The sequence below is a fragment of the Thalassophryne amazonica genome, chromosome 10, assembly GCF_902500255.1.
Source record: "Thalassophryne amazonica chromosome 10, fThaAma1.1, whole genome shotgun sequence".
Taxonomy (NCBI): domain Eukaryota; kingdom Metazoa; phylum Chordata; class Actinopteri; order Batrachoidiformes; family Batrachoididae; genus Thalassophryne; species Thalassophryne amazonica.
The window spans coordinates 61,787,940-61,810,186 of record NC_047112.1 but is presented as its reverse complement, the minus strand read 5'-3'; the positions used below and the strand labels follow the sequence as shown (position 1 = coordinate 61,810,186).

Here is a 22,247-nt window from a genome sequence, read left to right as displayed (position 1 = left end):
GGAGCGATTAACTTACGCTAAATTTAGTTCCGATAACTTTTAGACTGCAAATATCTTTTTGTGGGCATACTGAATAAATCTTAACAGTTATTAACATTTGTAAAGCCTGAAATCATACATTTTAGTTCCTGCCTTTTACGTGTTTTGTAGCAGACAGACAGCTATGAGAGGTTGAGCTCAATCCTCTGCCAGTAGAGGAAACCTGGCTACCAGAGAGAAAGGAAGAGAAGAAATAAAAGACAATTAATTTTCACAGCCATACAGTCTTGCAGACGTGTCACAGGAGACATGCACAGTTTTGAGCAGTGTTTAGGGTCGTTGTCTTGTTGAAAGATCCAGCCCCAACACAACTTCAACTTTGTCACTGATTTATGAACATTGTTCTCAAGAATCTGCTGATATTGACTGGAATCCATGGGACCCTCAACTTTAACAAGATTCCAAGTACCTGCACTGGCCACACAGCCTCACAGCATGATGGAACCACCTCCAAATTTTACTGTAGGTAGCAAGTGTTTTTCTTGGAATGCTGTGTTCTTTTTCAGCCATGCATACCACCCCTTTTAATGTCTAAATAACTCAATTTTAGTTTCATCAGTCCACAGCACCTTATTCCAAAAATGAAGCCGGCTTGTCCAAATGTGCTTTAGCATACCTCAAGCGACTCAGTTTGTGGTGTGTATGCAGAAAAGGTTTCCTTTGCATTATAGCATCATACGGCATCTCTTTGTGCAAAGTGCACTGTATAGTTGAACGATGCACAGAGACACTATCTGCAGCAAGATCATGTTGTAGGTCTTTGGAGTAGATCTGTGGGTTGACTATGACTGTTCTTGCCATCCTTCACTTCAGCTTATGAGATATTTCTTGGCCTGCAATCTCTGAGATAGCTTTTGGTATTCTTCCCCTAAACCATGATGTTGAACAATCTTTGTTTTCAGGTCATTTGAGAGTTGTTTAGAGGCTCCCATGTTGCCACTCATTAGAAGAGATGCAAAGAGGGGAAACATTTGCAAATGGCCACCTTAACTTCCCTTTGTCATGATTGGATTCACCTGTGTAAGGTGGTCAAGGGTCAGTGAGCTTACCAAACCAAATGTCGTGTTCTAATAATTCATGTTAAATGTATTCAAATCAATACAATGACAAGGGTGCCCAAATTTATGCACCTGCCCAATTTTGTTTAAACAATTATTGCACACTTTCTGTAAATACTAGAAACTTCATTTCACTTCTCAATTATCAGTGTGTTCGTCTGCTATATGATATATTTAACTGAAATTTCTGATCCAGACAACTGATTTATAAAGGAACATCATGAAAATTATCATGAGTGCCCAAATATTTGCATACAACTGTATATTAAAAGTCAAGTGGCCTCTGTGTATGTGTACATGTGTACAACTTCAATCACAGACAAATTGGAGAGAGCTGACATTTATTGTTTGGTATGCTTATGTATTTTGGGTCAAGGATGAACGTCACCAAAACAGAAAGTTGATAGGACTAATATTTTTGCAGAAACTGCAGATATTAGCTAGCAACACTTAACAATGGATGTTGATATTTCTGGACTCACACACACCATTCCAGCAGGGGGCGGTAAATCATTTATATATTAAAAGCAAAGTTGTGTCTGTGTACGTGTATGCATGCGTGTGTGATTTTATTTAGTATGTTCAATGTAAGTACATAATATAATTGTAAATACATGAAAAATACATGGATGACACAATAAAATGAAAACACATTTCTGTTGTGGTCCATTTAAAATTCAAATGACAAAAATGAAGTAATAAGAAGATAAAATAATAATACTGATAATAATAATTGTGTGTGAAACTAGTGCTGTATGTTTTTCTGCAGTCTTTCTCTTAAGATTTATTGAGCCGTGAACTGTGAATATCTTTCTAACTCCAAGGGAGGTTTCTATCCTCCATGAGTTTGACACCTGTGTTACCATTTGACAGGTGTACCGTCCCAGTCAAACTCCCCACTTGCCACTGTCTCTGGAGCGAGTCACTCTCAGCAGGGCTGGGCGCTTGACTCCAGAAGAGAGAGCCTGCTTGGGGCTCACCTCTCCACCTGTAGTGACTCCGCCCCACAAAAAAAAACAACAACACATTTTTACGGTGATTGGGTTTGCGAAGTAACTGATCCATAAACTGAAATCCACAAGCTACTTAAACTGAAGAAAATGTATATATCATGAATGATATTCACGTTTAGTGAGACCTACGTTCATGTTTCGGAGATATTTTTCAGTTTACACGTTTTGCAATTAATTGTTTGCGGATCATTGCAGCTGATTCACGTTTTGGGGGTTAACAGAGCTGACATATGCTGTTTGGTATGCTTATGTATTTTGAGTCAAGGATAAATGCTGCCAAAATGGAACGTTGGTAGCACTAATATTTTTGGAGATGCTACAGATAAAGGCTGACATCACTGAACAATGGATGTTAATAACTACATTATGGACTCACACGCTATTCCAGCAGGGTGCAGGAAATCATCATATTAAAAGCTCACAGGTACAAGCGGTCGAAATGGACTTCCTATGGAGGGTGGCTGGCGTCTCCTTAGAGACAGGGTGAGAGGTTCGGTCATCCGTGGGGAGCTTGGAGTAGAGTCGCTGCTATTCGCGTTGAAAGGAGACAGCTGGGGTGGTTCGGGCATCTGGTAAGGATGTCTCCTGGGCGCCTCCCAAGGGAGGTGTTTCAGGCACGTCCATCTGGGAGGAGACCCCGGGGAAGACCCAGGACTAGGTGGAGAGATTATATCTCCACACTGGCCTGGGAACGCCTCGGGATCCCCCAGTCAGAGGTGGTCAATGTGGCACGGGAAAGGGAAGTCTGGGGTCCCCTGCTGAGCTGTTGCCCCCGCGACCCGAACCCGGAAAAGCAGTTGAAAATGAGTGATGAGTGAAGTTTAATGTAAATACGTTAAAAACACATGGATGACACAAGAAAGTGAAAACACTTATTTCCATTGTGCTCCATTTAAAAATCAAATGACAACATAAAATAATAACAACAATAATAAATGTGTATATGATAACAAGAACCTAAACAATATATAAATATATTAAGAGAGTAAATTAACATAAAAAATTAGATAATTAACAGGAAATACAGTGAGGCAAATAAGTATTTGCTCCACTGTCGATTTTGCAAGTTTTCCCACCTACAAAGAATGTAGGAGTCTGTACCTTTTATCGTAGGTGCTTCAACTGTGAGACAGAATCTTAAAAAAAAAATAAATAAAATCTGAAAATCACAATGTATAATTTTTTAATAATTAATTTGCATTTTATTGCATAAAATAAGTATTTGATCACCTACCAGCCAAAAAGAATTCTGGCTCTCACAGACCTGTTAGTTTTTTCTTTAAGAAGCCCTCCTATTCTGCACTCTGCACCTGTTTTAACTCGTTACCTGTAAAAAAAGACACCTGTCCATACACTCAATCACACTCCAACCTGTCCACTATAGCCAAGACCAAAGAGCTTTCTAAGGATACCAGGAACAAAACTGTAGATCTGCACAAGGCTGTGATGGGCTACAGGACAATAGGCAAGCAGCTTGGTGAGATGAAAACTGTTGGTGTAATTATTTGAAAATGGAAGAAACACAAGATGACTGTCAATCCTTTCGGTCTGGGGCTCCATGCAAGATCTCATCTAGTGGAGTAAGGATGATTCTGAGAAAGCCCAGAACTACACAGGAGGACCTGAAGAGAGCTGGGACCACAGTCACAAAGATTACATGAGTAACACATGATGCTGTCATGGTTTAAAATCCTGAAGGGCAGCAATCAATCAATCAATCAACTTTTTTCTTGTATAGCGCCAAATCACAACAAACAGTTGCCCCAAGGCGCTCAAGGTCCCCCTGCTCAAACCAGCACATGTCCAGGCCTGTTTGAAGTTCACCAGTAATCATCTGGATGATCCACAGGAGGCATGGGAGAAGGTCATGTGGTCAGATGAGACCAAAATAGAGCTTTTTGGTATCAGCTCCACTCGCCCTGTTTGGAGGATAAGAACAACCCCAAGAACACCGTCCCAACCGTAAAGCATGGGGGTGGAAACAACATAATTTTTGTGGGTATTTTTCTGCAAAGGGGACAAGACGACTGCACCGTACTGAAGGGAGGATGGATGGGGTCATGTATCGTGAGATTTGGCAAACAACCTCCTTCCCTCAGTAAGAGCATTGAAGATGGGTTGTGGCTGGGTCTTCCAGCATGACAATGACCTGAAATATACAGCCAGGATAACTAAGATGGGGCTCCGTAAGAAGCATTTCAAGGTCCTGGAGTGGCCTGGCCAGTCTCCAGACATGAACTCAATAGAACATCTTTGGAGGGAGCTGAAACTCCAAACCTGAAAGATCTGGAGAAGATCTATATGGAGGAGTGGACCAAAATCCCTGCTGCAGTGTGCAATCTTGGTCAAGAATTACAGGAAACGTCTGACCTCTATAATTACAAACAAAGGTTTCTGTACCAAATATTAAGGTCTGTTTTTCTATTGTATCAAATACTTATTTCATGCAATAAAATGCAAATTATTTAAAAAACATACAGTGTGATTTTCTGAATTTTTTTTAAGATTCCGTCTCTCACAGTTGAGGTGTACCTACGATAAAAATTAGACTTTTCCATTCTTTGTAGGTGGAAAACTTGCAAAATCGACAGTGGATCAAATACTTATTTTCCCCACTGTAACCGTTTGTTGCGAATGCTGTATAGTTTGAGACCAGTCACAGAGTGCACAAAGTAATCCCAGTGTATCATTGGATGGTCACTAACAGCCTAAATCTAAATTATGATGATTTCTGTGCGATTACAGACCACTCCATTCCAAACTTGCAAAATTGACAATGGATCAAATACTTATATGTAACTGACTGGTGTCGGAGATCAGCCAAGTACTGCTAAATATGAATGAAATTGGTCAACTGGTTCTTGAAATACCACGCTAACAAGGGTGGCAATGACAATATTTTCAATATCTCACTGTGACCTTGAAATTGAACCCAAGGTCACTAATTGCCTGGTGTTGGGGATCATCAAAGTACACATTTATGAATCACTTTGGTCAACTGGTTCTTGAGATATCGGGCTAACAAAGGTGGCAATGACAATATCTTGAACACCTCGCTATGACCTTGAGATTGAACCCAAGGTCACTGAAATCAACTGGTGTTGGAGGGTCACCCAAATACACCCTTATGCTAAATGTGAATGAAATTGGTCAACTTTTTCTTGAGATATCAGGTTACCAAGGGTGGCAATAACAATATCTTGAATATCTTGCTATGACTTTGAGATTGAACCCAAGGTCACTGAAATCAATTAGCGTCGGGGGGGGGGGGGGTGTCACCCAAGTACACGCTTATGCTAAATATGAATGAAATTGGTCAGCTTGTTCTTGACATGTCATGCTAACAAAGGTGGCAATGGCAATACCTTCAATATCTCACTGTGGCCTTAAAAGTAATCCCAAGATCACTGTAATTGACTGGTGTGGGGAGATTTCCCAAGTACACACTTGTGCTAAATATGAATGAAATTGGCCAGCTGGTTCATAAGATATTGTGCTAACAAGGGTGGCAATGACAATATCTTGAATATCTTGCTGTGACCTTGAAATTGACCCCCTAAGGTCACCGTAATCAACTGATGTTGGGGGGTCACCCAAGTACACCCTTATGCTAAATATGAATGAAATTGGCCAGCTGGTTCTTAAGATATTGTGCCAACAAGGGTGGCAATGACAATATATTGAATATCTTGCTGTTGACTTTGAGATTGAACTCAAGGTCAGTGTAATTGACTGGTGTCAGGGGATCACCCAAGTACTGCTAAATATGAATGACATTGGTCAGCTGGTTCTTGAAATATCAGGCTAACAAGGGTAGCATTGACAATGTCTTGAATATCTCGCTGTGACCTAGACACTGAACCCAGAGGCGTGGCTAGGATGCCAAGGTTGGGTGAGCATTTGTCCTCTCTGGGGGTGGGGGCAAAAAGAACCTCTAAATTGGTGCAAAATACAACAAAAAAAATGGTAGTTGTGCGCACATCCAATCCTATATTAGACCAGGTGCAGGATAATCATGAAATGCAGATAGAAAAAAGAGGAAAAATTCACACACTGGTTTAAAGCTCCCAAAATCTTTTTATTGACTGAAAAAGCAACGTTTCGACTGCGTTTTGACAACGTTTCGACTCTTCTTCAGGCAACTGTACAAAGGACATGGCAGGAACAGTGTATTCATAGACTAAATAATCAAATGTAGCAACACCCACACCAGCTGTGTCTAATTGGCATCAGCTGTCTATAAACACAGGAACACTATACATGGGCATATGCCAGTCAATGTGCCAAACACAGCACCATTCACATAAATATGCAGTGGAAAGACACCAGTACAATGAACAATAGAAAACATCCTTCACAAAAATGTACATTTCTTACAAAAGTACATTCCCTATTATGTATAAAGACACATTTTTGTTTTGCATAAAAATCTATTTATATTTTTACAAAAACATATTTCATAATATTTGTATAAAATATATCTTTCTATGAAAGTATAACATTTTCCATGAAAGACAAACACACACAAAAAAACAAAAAAAAAAAATAGACAGCTCCATTCTGTGGAATTCATAAGAAGGGCTTAAGATCAAAGTCCTCATTTAAGCCATTATGTGACATTCTATTGAGAGAATAAATCCAGTATGTCTCCCTTTGAAGGAGTCTTCTTTCTATGTCACCTCCTCTGTGCTGTCGCTGCACTCTCTCCACTCCCAGGTAACGCAGCGCACTGACGCTATAGCCTGCTTTTTTGAAATGGCCTGCAACAGGACTGCGCTCATCCCCTGATCTGATCTTGATCCTGTGTTCACCAATCCTGGTTCTGAGTTCCCTCTGCATTTTCCCAATATGCACGAGGCCGCAAGGGCATCAGGTCATATAGATCACATGCGTAGTGCTGCATGTGATTGCTCTTCGAATAGAAATATTGCGGCCTGTGTGCGGATGGGTAAAGGTCTTGCATTTCTGTGTGTAGACACACTGGGAACAGCCCCGCATTTATAATTAGCATCCGACAGGTTAAAGAGTTTTGATGGACGTTGAAGGCTAATGTCAGATTTGACCAGGCAGTCTCTGATGTTACTGGGATGTTTGAAGGCCAGTTTGGGTGGTTCACTGAATACATTTTTGAGTTTGGGGTCTGACTTTACAATGTGCCAATATTTCTGAATTGTCTCCCTGAATTTGGCACCGAGAGGAGAGTATCTGATACAGCACACTGTCGTCAGGCTCCCGGTGGATGCCTGTTTTCTAGGCTGAAGGCACTCTCCCTGGGTCACATGGTCATAGCGCCCCCTAGCTGTTTATACCCTCTGCTTAGAAACCTGTTGGAGAGGTCTGAGGGCTGTGCTGTATATACACTGTCATCAGTCACTGCATACTCTACGAATCCTATGGAATTGACTGATAGCTAAACTTTTTAGGAGTGGTCGAGGGTGGAAACTGTCACCTCTTAAAATGGCATTACGATCTGTTGGTTTGTGAAAAAGATCAGATATTGGTGAAAAAAGACAACTCTTCTACTGTACAGTCAGCAATAATAAAAATGTCATCAATGAACCTTTCATACAATATAATCTTCAACCAGAAGGGGTTTGCTGTGTTTAGCACAAACGTATTTTCAAATGGCCCATATATAGGCAAACATAATTTGGTGCCATTTTTGTGCCCATGGCCATGCCCCATGGAGCTGTATATGAGAACTAGAGAGCGCAGTCCCATTGCTGCACACGAAACAAAAACGTCCCTTCATGGACAGCGACATGACGCCTCCTAACCGGGCAAAATATTGATGAAGTACCTGGATGTTAATGCATTTTCAATGGAGATTCGCAACTGAACACACTCAGAAAAATGCTCACAAAATACGTGTTAAAATGCCATTTTGACCTGGATATCGAGCCAGTAAAATTAAATTACATTAAATTATGTCAGGAAAGTATTAAACTTACTCTGACACTCACACATTCCCAAATATTAGTGTAGAAAGTTACACGGACCTGCGCTGTTAAGTTACGCTGCTAGGCTGAGCTGCTGCTGTGTTCAACGCAATGCGCTCCTAAAACCATTACAATACATTTATATATATTATATTTTTACACAATTATCCTTTATTGACTAAGTTTCATTTATGAAGTCAGTGGTGTGGGTACACATCTCTATGTGTGGGTGTGACTGTGAGCGGCACAGCGCGGGTCATTAAAATCTCATTATTTTAAGGTGCAAATAAAAAAAAAAAAATCCCCAGTCTTGTTGAACAATTTTAATGACTAATGACAAGTATTTTAACTAGACATTGTTCTAGCGGTGGAAAATATCAACTAGACATAAGTGAAGAGTTACTGGTCCGTGTCATCAGGCGACAGGTACGGCAGGAAACGTACAGCTGTTTATCATCCAAATATCACGGACAAAGTGACAAGAAGAACCAAAACCACTTACTTATGGAAGGAAATATTGTCTCCCTTGTTCCTCCATTTGTGGCATTGCCAACATGTGCAGCTTTCCGGCATATTCCACCTGTTTCTTGACGAGACTAAGTGAACTTCTATGCACACAAATCACTAACTTGCCCGGAATTAAAATGGCGATCACACGTCCTTGTCGGCACACGGCTCAGCGCTACTGCGTTCTCTAGTTCTTATATACAGCTCCATGCCCGCCCGTAGACTGCAAGTAGTAATCATTTTCAAAACTAAAATAATTACTGCTCAGGAACAGAGCTGTTGGTTCTAGGGGTGCAGTCTGTGGTGTTTGTATGAAAAAAACTCTCTGAGTCTTAAATTGCGAAAGAATTTCTGAAAATCAAATGTCTCAAAATCATTGGTCTTTGTGGTGGGTGCAAAATTCAACTCTTTACTTAGTGCAGAAGTCCAGGGTTCTGATAAAACTTTATCAGACAGATTTATTACCGTGTCTTGTTGTTGGTAAATCTTGGGGACCTTTGTCTTCTTCTGCTGCCCTCTCCTGCATCGCTTATATCTTGCAGGGACCATCTCCATTGGGCCTGTCTGCTGTCGGTGCGGCCGATAAAAGGCGCTGCACATCCGGATTGGCTGCTCATGTCAGACCCAGATTCAAAGGGAGAGTGAGGAAGCCCTGGTTCTGTAATACTGGTTCCGGTTGGGCTGGCAGCATCCTCTGAATCCACACTGGACGTTCTCTCGAGGTCGTCTCTCTCATGGTTCAGGCTTGCCGTCCCTCCAGAAGTAGACCTTGTTCTGTTTGTAGTCACCGATGTCCCGCACAAACTTGGCTTTTTTACGAGTGCAGATCTCGTTGGAGCACTTAGCCACACAGTGTTCAATGTCTCTTCTGAGCTCAGATAATTTCTTTTTGTCTATAAGCTCTTTACCAAGCTGCACATCCAGTTGTTTAATCTCCCCACGTCTTCTCCCATTGTGTTCAGTTCCTTTATGGCTAAAGCCATTAGATCAAAACTGCATGCATTTAAAATTTCAATCCAGCGTTGGCAAAAGTCAGGATTCTCCAGGCCTAATGCAGGTGCTTTTTGTAGCCTGAGGCCCCGTGGGATAATTTTCTTTCTCAGGTAATCACTTAGCATTAAAGCATGCAGATACTGTTTAGTCTTGCGTTTATACAGTTTGTAGAGCTGATCTGTGATCTCATCAATGTCTCTGAAATCAGGGGTTTCCACTTCATCAAACAAAGAATCCTTCAACATGATGCAGGCACGCTCAGCCTCGCTATATTCAAAGGTCCCACTTTGACTTGGAGTGGGCCATATTCATCTGCCATTGTTGCCAAAAATAGTCAAAAACATAGAACATATGATAAGAATAGGAGATGTGCAGTCATTAGGGAAGAAACAGGATATTTACAGTAATCCAGACACAATTTCCAGGGCTAGTCCGTGGCTAGCCTTGACAATTTCTAACACAAACTGATTAATGTCAAGATTTTTTTTTTTATGTCTTCTTCATGGGCCAAAATGACTAAACCTCTCTTCCTTGGACGGGGCATTGATGTGCAGAAATTGCAATTGAAATTGACATCAAAAGACCGCAGCCTACAATAATAACTCTTGTACAAAACATCCATGAATTGCAAATTTGAATAAACACGTCCTTACATGCTACATGTCTGTCATTAGACGCTTTATTAATCTATCTTTTGGGGGTGAGCAATTAGCAATTTTATTTAGGTGCATATTTTTCTCAACATTTAGCTTGATGTTTAGCAGGGGTGGTGGCCAAGTGGTTAGTGCGCTTGGTTTCAGTGTGGAAGGTTCCTGGTTCAAATCCCACCCCTGCCACATTTCTCCATGTAATGTCGAGTTGAGTCAGGAAGTGCATCCAGCGTAAAACCTGTGCCAATTCAATATGCAGATCCGCCTTGGATTTGCTGTGGCGACCCCGAGTGGAAACAAAGGAGCAGCCGAAGGGACTTACTTATTTAGCTTGATGTTTGTAAATATTAGGCTAAATGTGTAAATACTTAGCATTAACTAATCTGCAAAGTTTTAGGTATGACAGAAATTTGTGTTTTCCTTTTGTTCTCCCTAATTTTTGGTCTTCATCTATGGGTCAAATGAAAATCTAAACTGAAATGTTACTAGCATTTCTATGCCAATGAAATCAAATGTGATTCTTTCTTCATCAAATAAATCAGTTAATTATGAAGATAAGCATCATTTTAAATTTCATTATTATTATTATTATTTTCTCAGTGTATACATGACAATGAAAAGAGAGTTTCCAGCTGCTGGAAAATTACTGGATAACACACACTCTTGCAGGCAGACAAAAAAAGTCAGATTCAAGTCACTAAGCTTGAAATGTGAACAAGCCCCTGTTCTTTCCGGTGATATTCAAACCCTTTGTTCCACTCTGTCTGTCTGCTTCCAAACGACTTATATTTCATCAACTAGCTGTCTGGCTCATTTGCTAGATGATCCGCAGAAAAATGTGGCTCAGAGTTCGGTTTCTGCTGCATCCTAAGTGGAGTTTGCTGTGCCAGTGAGGAGATGCCGTGGAGGTGGAGCAGCGAGGAGCAGGATGCTCCATCCGGAGCAATGGAGCAGAGCACACGGCCTCCCCGGTTACACAGGAGACAACTGCCGAACCTCTGTCACTGCTTCTGTTCTGTGCATGTCAGCACGCAGTAGCGCCAGCCTGCAGCTGCGGGGTGTTAATTTGCTAATTCCTCACACAGTGATATGATCACCACTTCGTGATGCAGAATGATTTTTTTAAAAGTGCAAATTGTCATGCCAATGCGTCCCGCTTTGTCCCGCTGGATGCCACGCTATATTAAAAATAATCATTTTGTTAATGCTTAAATATTTTGCCAACTCGTGGTTAATTCAACTTACTCATTTTTCCAGACTACAACCCTCCATGGTTTCTCAAAGTCTGTGCTTTCTGTGGAAGAACAAAAGGACAAAACTGTTTTTTTCAAAATTATCCTTTTTAGTTTGTCAAAAATCTAAATTATTTTTGATCTAATCAACAAATAAAAACAAAACATGTCATCAGCTGCAGAACTGTGATGGAAGCAATACCAGTGATGTATTTAACAGAAGCCATAATGTTAGTTTCTAATGCTAATAGCTGATTATTGTAGACTTACTTTCAACTTGGTAGACTTCGCATTCAGTCAGCTTGAAGTCGTTGCCATGCATTTCTGCAGTAGGGAAACTGTAATATGTTCCTGGCTTGCTGTAGACTTGAGGTTGGCCTTCATTAATCAGCACGAACGCTGCACCAAAATTTGGACCACAGTTATTTGTCATGTACATTGCATAATTAGGACTCAGGGTCTTATATGTCAGGATGTCTTTTCCACTCAAGGTGAAAAGAAAGGCCTGATCATCGTAAACGTACTGTCCCGTCTGATTAAAGGCTTGAGTGGTGTAGCCTCCAAACACATAACCAGAGGCGTTATAGCCTACTGACAGTGTGGGACAGTGGTAGTCACACCGCTGGTGGAATGCTGCAGCTGTGAAGCCGTGAACACTGGCCTTGTACAGCAACGTGAGCTTCACATGTCCGAGGTGAGACAAGATTGTTTCCTGCTGGCTTCTGCTGAGCCTGGACTGCAAGGTGGACATTCTGTCTTCTCGGAGATCTTTCAGTTCACTGTGGTGTCTGAACACAAAACAGAGAGGGTTAAAAAAAAGTGTACTGCTTCATCTACACACAGCATAATTCACCTGTAGGGATATTCTGCAGATATTAGCCAGTTCTCTGGTCTAGTCAGCACCAAGCTTCAACATGATAGCAGCACAGCATAATGAGCAAAAAACAAACTAAGACCAAGCTTCTGTGCTCCAAGGATCTAATGAAGAACAATACTGTGTACAGTTTCCTTTGAACATATTGAGAAGATGACACTCCATTTGTTTTGACAAACAGACAACAGTTCAAAATGTCAGTGTTTATTTGCTGGTAACCCCAACCGTAGATGTGTTAAACATAGAGAATAATTTGGATGAGCAAAAATACTGCAACATATTACTCATAGTTCAAACATTATGTAGCTCTGAATATCTACACAAGACGACAAATAATGGTCTTGGATTACACTTGTGAAGGCAGCAGGTGATGTTAAAAAGGATTAGGGCTGCCACAATTAGTCGACTAGCCACTATTATGTTGTTAGGGGAGGTGATGGTCTAGTGGTTAAGGTGTTGGGCTTGAGTCCAGAAGATGATGGGTTCAAATCCCTGCCTGACTGGAAAATTACTAAGGGCCCTTGGGCAAGGCCTTTAATCCCCTATTGCTCCCGGTGTGTAGTGAGCGTCTTGTATGCATCGGGGTGAATGTGAGGCATAATTGTAAAGCGCTTTGAGCGTCTGATGCAGATGGAAAAGCGCTATATAAATGCAGTCCATTTACCATTTACTATCAAAACAGTCTGCAACTAATTTAATAATCAAAGTCATTGTTTATTTTTTAAGCTTTGTTTTTCTTTCAAAGCTCTTGCTGTACCTTCCACTGCCTTTCTGTCCTTGACGCACATGCGCAATAGTAGTAATCCGGGTCAGCCGTTATGTCACCGGAAAAGTTATGCCCAAACAATATCCTGGCTAGCCGGCAACGAAGCTCAAATGTTTGGGAGCATTTTAACCAAATTAAAGAGAAAAAAAAAAAAACGTGAAATGCAACATGTGCAAGGCAGAACTTGTCTTCCACGGCAATGATTTCACTTTGAAGAGATGGAATCAGTAAATCAATGAAATCATCTGGTGGAGGGTGGTTGCAAAGAAAACCTGCACCCTCTCGGCCAATTCTGGAATGAGTTGAAGGCCTCTGCAATAGAGGATAAACTCCAAGGAGTAGGAAAAGAACTGTGGGGTTCACGAATTCCTAGTAAGACTTTTGGAATTGGAAATGTGTCACAGGTTGGATGACGTCTGAGGAATCCATTCTAGTACTGGGATATATGAGGTTTATGTATGTGGTATTTGGTGTTGATGATACAAATCAATGAAGCTTCAGGTGTTATTTTGTTTCATTTTTCCTGCAAACGGGCTGTTTCACAATCAGGGTACATAAGTTAGTTTATCATCCCTGCCCACATACTGAAATCAGCCTGCATGAATTTTTTTATTTTTGCAAATTTCATTGACAGTGGTATAGCTGGTGTAAAAACCGGCATGTCCGTTAGGTGGCGAGTATGCTTTGGCCAAAGATGCTCATTGACAACCACGCAGTCAGTTGCACTGTCACTCACATACAATATGCATGTTTATCAAGCTACTATACTAGTGTGCAGTACACCGATTGTCTACAAGGAAACAAGATTTATTTGAAAAATATCTGATATTTTTGGTTTTTCACTTGGTATGGTGGTGCTGTATGTGCCGTTTTTCAGGTTTGAAATGACATTGTCTGTACCTGTTTACAGTGGTGGGCACAGTTCCTCTAACCACTAATTAGCAAAGCTAACTTTTAATTTAATTTAATTCATTTTCATTTTATATAGCACCAAATCAAAACAAAGTTGCCTCAAGGCACGTCACACAAGTAAGTTCTAACCTTACCGACTCTCAGAGCAAGCACACAGGCGACAATGGTAAGGAAAAACTCCCTCAGATGATTTGAGGAAGAAACCTCAAGCAGACCAGACTCAAAGGGGTGACCCTCTGCTTGGGCCATGCTACCGACACATTTTACAAAACAGTTCACAAAACGAATATACAGGAAATGCTGCCAGTACACAGGACAGGAGGGTTGCAGAGGAAGACACCACTCCCATCTCTGGATGGAGCCGCACCTCAAACAGAGAGAAAACACAGAATTGGGCATCAGAAAGACAACAAATACAGTATAATTTGTCAGCATTAATCAACAAGAAAAACAAAAGAAATAATAAAGTGATCATCGGCCACTAGCCCTAGGCTTCACTAAAAGACCCAGAATTTAGATAAAGCTGAGGCCACAGCCCACTGTTTCCTAATAAATTGAATTAAAAGAGTAAAAAGAATAGTAACATACTATGCCAATATGCTAGCCATACGAAAGGATAAATAAGTGCGTCTTAAGTCTGGACTTGAAAGTCTCTACAAAATCTTACTGTTTTATTGACGCAGTGAGATCATTCCACAGAACAGGGACACGATATGAGAAAGCTCTGTGACCTGCAGACTTTTTATTCACCCTCAGGACACAAAGTAGTCCTGCACCCTGAGAACGCAGAGCCTGGACAGTACATAGGGTTTAATTAGGTCAGCTAGGTAGGGAGGTGCCAGTCCGTGAACAATTTTATAGGCTAGTAGCACAACCTTAGCCCTCTGGGGTCTGAGGGCATTTTTTTGGACAGTTCACTTGCCTGGCATAAATGTTTTATTATTGCTGTTAACAGCTCTCCCTGCATCCCACAATGAAGTTTTATATCTCTTTTTTTCAGGACAACCTGTACATACATGTCAACCTATACGGATTGTCCATAAATTATTTCAGAGTCATATGGACGTACAAATAAAGTCTTACGGATATTCAGGGTTTGGTGTGCAGTGGCTCTGTAATCAGCCGTTTCTGCAGCGTGGCTCCACTTTGATGCGTGAGCCAATGAAGCAATGCTTCAATCCACTAGTTCGTGGGTTCTTTGATTCGCTGCTCTTCAGAAACGGCAAGTCCGCTTCTTAACTCCTCTCAAAGCCATTAAAATATCGTGAGTCACTTTTGTGTGGATTAAAGTCACTAACTGGGACTTGTGTCTTGTTGCAGTCAAGAAACGAGAATCGTCCTCCGTTCCATTGGTCCAACTCCAAACGCTGCGCGGATCTCTGCTGAGACAGAGTCCGGTCAGAATTAATAACTTCAAAATGAATTTCCGCTTTAAACAGAATGACACATCTTTAAAACGTTGTATTACAGACAAGAAACTACAATAGACTATAACATTTTTTCCTCCCAAAATGAGATGTGCTGTATTCTTTATAAATTACATCCTGACATGCAGCACAGCCAGCTGCAAGAGCTCAGCTCAAATGTATGGAAAGACATTCATGTCAATAATGTCTGAAAGGAAATTCTTTTGACAAAAACGACAGATTTTGTTTATTCCTATTTACGTCCAGAGATCAAGGATCCACCATTTAGAGTTTATTATGTACAAAGTTTAAGCATCCAGTGACCAATTTCATATTTATTTACTTTAAGACTCAAAATGTTGTTCAATTTCAATTCAATTTCAATTTAATCGGCTTATAAAGCACCAAATCACAACAAATGCCATCTCAAGGCACCTCACATAGAACAGTTCAACATAAAAAATTTAAATAAATAAATAAAAATTAAAAAAATTCAAATACATAATTAAAAACAGAAGTAAAAGAATAAAACAGATAAAAAAAAACTATTCATAAGAAAGAGAATAAAAATAGGCTTTAAATCTTGACTTAAAAATGTCCACAGGCTTCAACTGCCTCACAGTCACAGGAAGACCATTCCACAGAGCGGGTGCACGATAAGAAAAAGCTCTTTGACCCGCTGACATAGAAAACCTGTAAAGCCTACTTTTAGTACACACAAAATTCACAAGCAGTATCAATAAGGGAATCGATAAGGAATCGGATCGATAAGCGGAATCGATAATGGTATCGATAGATAAAATCTTATCAATACCCATCCCTAATAAACACAGGGGCGAAGTCTTCTTCTTCTTTATTTTATTTGAATTAGGACAGTGCATATTAATCAATGTTTTCGAACAGCTTAAACATAAATATGCCAGAATTAGCACAATAGCTAAATTTCATCTGTTGTCCTAAGGCAGGTTAAAACAGAAACAGTTACAACACAACACAACACGTGACAAATGCATAGACTGAACAGACTACAGTTTGAGACAGACAATACACTATAAGAACACAACAGGGACAGACTATTTACCGTTAAAGACACTGAAGTTTAGTGACCCAAGAGGATGATGAGTTTAAGTGTGAGTACATGACAGGTTTGCTTTCAGCCATTTCTTTAGATCTGTTTTGAATGATAGGTAGTTTCCACAGTTTCTAATACGGTCTGGTAGAGTATTCCACAATTTTGTTCCTCTGACGGACACCACCATCTGACTGAATTTAGTTCTACGCCTCTGTACTTCACAGGCTCCTCTTGTTAATGCTCTGGTATGAATTCCAACATTACTTTTTTTTTTGTATAAAATACATTAAGGGTGGAGGGGCAAGCCCATTTAAAACCTTGAAAATAAGATATGCATCCAGTAGCATCTGGTAACTTTCAAAGTCTAATATGTTGTACTTATTTAGAACGTTACAATACTGATAATGCAGAGGCTTTTTATCCATAATTTTCAACGTTTTTTTAAACAATGACTTCAGTGGTTTCAGGGTAGTTGCATCTGTTTGGGACCATGTTGTGAGACAATAAGTTAAATGACTAAAAACCATCAAGTGCATGTATCCTTCGCTGCCTCCGTGGTCAAATAAGGTCTTATATGTTTAAAGTTTGATAGGTTGAACTTAATGATATTGGACACTCTCTTTACATGATCTTTGAAGTTTAATTTTGAATCAAAAGTAACACCAAGATACTTAAATTGTTCTACCACTTGCAATTGTTCTCCATTGACTAAAACAGATGGCTGGTTACTAGTTGATGTCTGACGTGAGAAAAACATGCAAACGTTTTTTTTTTGGTGTTAAGGTGAAGGCATGAGTTTTGGAGCCAGTGGAAGACTGGCACCATAACCCCAGAAAGCATTGTCGAGGATCATCGATATGCCAGTCTGCAACATCGGCACTGGCAAGGTGATTTTCAGTACACTTGATAAAGTTCTGAGGTATGTTTTATTTTGTTAATTATATTCGATTTATTTTTCATGGTTTTATTAATGTAGTTTTTGTTTCTGTAAAAAACAACTAAATTTGACATTCAGTTCTATAAAATTCAGCTTGACGCATGAATGCTAGATCTCTATAGTTTGAAATTCAATGGAGGAAATACTAATGATCCTGACTTTAATGTCACTGTGGCAACTCATAATATGTGGACAAAAACCCAGTTATGTGATACCGCTATGCAGTTGTATGTACTGTAATAAAACTGATTTTGGTGCGATTTGGAGGTTTTATGGATTTTCTCACTTGGTTATACAGGTGGACCCTCAAAGGGGTTGACATGTATGCCTGTACTTTCAAAATATATATGCTATAGTTGTGTTTTAAGAGTGTAATACAGGTTTACAGTCAGAAATAAGAAAGGAAAAAGGAAAACGGATAATAATTTTCTACACACATTTATTCAAAACACTCAGCAAACTATAATAAACAACTGTTTTAACACTTTATAAAGGTAATTTTGGCTCTTGTGTGAGACTGTACAACAAAAAGGTTCAAACAATAAACACAAATGCACATTTTGAACAATATATACAAAATGGTCTATGTGTTTTGTTTGTCTTCACCTCAAAGCAATTTCTGTCTGCTGCTACACAAAGGTCACATCACAAACTTCTACCATGAACTTGACTGTGTGTTTGTTTTCTCCTGCTCTGAAAGCAACATTCACACTTCGAGGCTCATTCAGTTTGAGGAGCGGCCCCTCCCCCCTCGCTCCACTGATAGGGTAAAGAACGCTTTACGCCAGAGTGAGAGAGCTTGCCACAGGCTTATTCAGTAACATTCACAGGAAAACTTGTCGAGCAATCCTGATACTCACACACTGTTTGAGCACATGAGATTGTATGAGAGGCTCTCCGTCTGCTCCCTTTTACTTTCGCTGTGCGTAATGGCGCAGGGCGCATTGGAGCAGCCAGGGAGCTATTCAAACGGTCCCATTAGTAACACATCGCTCCTAAAAGCAATCTTTGGTGTGTCACGTGAGGTGAATCTGCCCTACGATTGGATTTTGGAAAACCATGTGACGATGAACCAATTCCAATTGGACACTGACATTGCTCATGTCATCACACAGCTTCTATGAGGAGTACAACGATAGTGGATGGTGGCTCGAAAGTCCGCGAAGTTAACTTTTCAGCAAAAAAAGCAAGTTTCTATCTCATATCATTAAAACGTTATTTAGAATTTAGTAAAGCTTGGTCTCAGCCATCGTATATGACGGCGTCGGACCCAGATGGTTAAAATCTGATCTCACAGGGACAGAAAGCCAGTGAAGAGATGCCAAAATGAGTGTAATGTGGTCAAACCTTCTGCTTCCTGTCAAAAGTCCGGCAGCAGTATTTTGGACCAATTGAAGACCCCTAATAAGCTAAGCTTATTAGCTTGGGAATAAGCTTGGGACTCCGACAAGGGAGGTTGCATTCCTCCCCTCTCCTCTCCTCCTTTTCTGTTCTCTATCTCTGCTATGACCTTCAAAGACCCAGCTTCACCAGACTGTGAATTAGTCAACTTAAGATTTGGATTAACCATGGAATTGATCAGCTGGTCTCTCAACACTTTTGACACCATTGTTTTGACAAGGAAATCAGGGTTGGGGGACCCTGCATGCCCTGATGGAACTTACACAGCGGGCTATGTTCTGGACGCCTGTGAGAAACGGCGCTTGGCGTGCTTGGCTCCACTCTCTGTGGATGATGTTGAGGATTTCTTTCTTTTCGCTTTTATGGTGGGAGGTTTGGCACCAACTGGTTTGTGCGCTGCCCTGACCCACAGGAATATTAGCAAGATGGATGCTACCAAAATCTCATCCCCGCATCTGTCCCTCATGATTAATGAGTTGGGCAAGGCAATTCAATCTCAGACTGCATTAACTCTTGAACTCAAATGCAAAATGGATACCATCTTGGAACATATCGCTGCATTGCAAAGGAATATGCTGCTGAGGGCCGGAGAATATTCTTCATAAATTTGGACTCTAGATGGTCAGAGGTGCAGTAAATGGAATTCTGTATCTCTCTGCCTAACACCAACATGGCAGCCTTATCGGCTCCTGAAGGTCAAATGCCCTGCTCTTCCCCCTGAAGGATCTACGGCCTTCGTGAAGGAATTCGGCTCCCCCTTCTTATCTATTTACCCCCCCCCCCCCCAGCCTGCTGTTGCCTAGCAATGTCAGACTTTATGTACACAAGGACAGAAACTGACACAAACTTAACTCATCTGCACACGATGCATGTCTCCCTCCCTCCATCCCTACTCCCCCCCCCCGTGTCTCTCCACTCCCCTTTCCCTGGCCTCCTCCTTGCCACCCAGGAGGCAGCTCGGTTTTTACTGCTGCAGCCTTCAACTCCCCAAGCTGGGCGGCACAGGCCATCCTGCTGTGGCCTTCACCCACTTTTCCTCAATTCAGATGACGGCCTGCTTCAAGTTTAGTGCACATAAACAATGTAAAATGTATATGTGTTGTCTTTAATTCTGATGTGTGCCATTATTACGTTCAACTTGTTGGGGAAAGTGTAAGACACGGACCCACACAGGGGGCGTAAATGAACGGACAATAGAGATGCCAATAAATACAATTTAATATTGCAAATGTGCACTACAGGTCAAAATACTGCTTTAGTCTGTCAATCAAAGTTCCACAAAAAAAGGTGACGTGTAGGCAGGCCCGAGGATAGGAGACGCCTATCCATAGAAGAGCCGGGACCCACAAGGTTACACTGCCAACGGAGACCTGCAATACACCGGAGCCGCCAAATCCCGAGTCCCCCAGGTGGCCACTGCTCCCAGCTGTCAGATCCGGTACTGCTGGCAGGGAAAACAAACAGGTTACGGTGGGTGTGTGTACACCCAGCAAACAGTCAGCAAAAAGTTCAGTTCCTCTCCTGAGGGAAAAATCCACCACTCCCAGAAAACAGGAACACTGAAAACGTGCAGTACCAACAGTATACTTAGAGATAAGGAAAGTGAGGAGTGGAAACGCCAAGTCCCTCCAACTTCCACAAACCCAGCTCCAAGCTGCGAGTATACCAGAGGTTACGACTGCAAAGGTCAGTAGCAATAAATGTGCGAACGGCACAAAGCGGCTGAGTAGGTTTACCTGTCGGGTAAGATGATAACTCGGCAGAGTTGTGGTGTCTCTTCCAGGCTTTTATGGTATGTGGTGATGATGAGTGATGTCTGACAGCTGTCAGCTCCGGGCTCCTGGGGCTCCTGTGAGGCGACTACGCCCTCTGGTGCCTGAAACCCGACGACAGGCAGGGCGTCCTCTGGTGGTGAGCCAGCATTACCTCCTCTTCGGGCGGCCCACACAACAGGACCCCCCCCCTCCCCCACCCCAACCAGGCTTGTCGGGGTGTTGTTAGTAGAAGTCGGCCAGGAGGGCTGGATCCAGGATGAAGCTCCTCTTCACCCAGGAGCGCTCTTCGGGTCCGTACCCCTCCCAATCCAACAAATACTGGAACCCCCGACCCCTCCGGCGAACATCAAGGAGCCTTCTCACAGTCCATGCAGGCTCCCCGTCGATGATGCGGGCAGGAGGCGGCACTGGTCCGGGGGTGCAGAGGTCGGATGTGTGGCAGGGCTTGACTTTGGAGACGTGAAATACTGGGTGGATCCGCAGTGAAGCTGGGAGTTTAAGCTTCACTGCGGCAGGACTGATGACTCTGACGATGGGAAAGGGTCCGATGAATCTGTCCGTTAATTTCGGTGAGTCCGTGTGCAGAGGAATGTTCTTAGTGGATAGCCAAACCTCCTGCCCGGGCTGGTAAGCGGGGGCCGGGGTGCGTCGGCGATCTGCATGGCCCTTTGCCCTCGTCCGGGCTTTCAGAAGGGCAGAGCGGGCTGTTCGCCACACCCGACGGCACCTTCTGAGGTGGGCCTGGATCGAGGGGACCTCGATCTCTCCCTCCACAGCCGGAAACAATGGGGGCTGGTACCCCAAGCACACCTCGAAGGGAGAGAGGCCGGTCGCCGATGAGACTTGGCTGTTGTGGGCGTACTTGATCCAGGCCGGATGTTGACTCCAGGCCGTCGGGTGCATGGAGGTCACACATCTTAGGGCCTGCTCCAGATCTTGATTAGCCCGCTCTGCTTGTCCATTAGTCTGTGGGTGGTACCCGGACAAGAGGCTCACGGTGGCCCCCAGTTCCCTACAGAAACTCCTCCAGACTTGTGAGGAGAACTGGGGACCACAGTCTGAGACTATGTTCGTGGGGATACCATGCAGACGCATGACGTGGTGGACCAGGAGGTCTGCAGTCTCCTGGGCCGTCGGGAGCTTCAGGAGGGCCACGAAGTGGGCTGCCTTGGAGAATCGGTCCACTATCGTCATGATGGTAGTCATTCCCTGGGACGCAGGGAGACCCGTGACGAAGTCCAGGTCTATATGGGACCAGGGGCGTCGAGGCACCGGCAACGGCTGGAGGAGTCCTCTCTCTGCTTGATGAACTGCCTTGCCCCTGCCACAGGTGGTGCAGGCCCGGACATACTCCCGGACATCGGCTTCCATTGACGCCCACCAGAATTGCTGCCGGACCACTGCCATGGTTCTTCGCACCCCTGGATGGCAGGAGAGCTTGGAACCGTGACAGAAGTCCAGGACCACAGCTCTTGCGTCTGGTGGGAAGTACAATCTGTTCGGTGGTCCACCGCCGGGGTCCGGGTGACGCGTCAGGGCCTCCCTGACGATGTTCTCCACATCCCATGTGAGGGTGGCGACAATAGCGGACTCCGGGATGATGGTGTCAGGTGGATCCGACAGCTCTGTTCTGACCTCCTCTTCATGCACCCGGGACAATGCGTCAGACCATT

At 42.5% G+C, this 22,247-nt stretch overlaps 1 protein-coding gene across 2 annotated transcripts in view; it reads right to left on the bottom strand.

Annotated features, from left to right (window-relative positions):
• Positions 1-22,247, bottom strand: part of LOC117518866 (interferon-induced protein 44-like) — a 64,169-nt gene that overhangs the window by 32,740 nt on the left and 9,182 nt on the right. For both annotated transcript variants that reach the window (XM_034180105.1, XM_034180106.1), the window contains exons 2-3: positions 11,702-12,219; positions 11,445-11,493 (exon numbers count right to left, since the gene is read on the bottom strand). In XM_034180105.1, coding sequence (XP_034035996.1) covers positions 11,445-11,493; positions 11,702-12,182 — 530 coding nt within the window. In that variant the 5' untranslated portion in view covers positions 12,183-12,219. The remainder of the gene's footprint in view (positions 1-11,444; positions 11,494-11,701; positions 12,220-22,247) is intronic.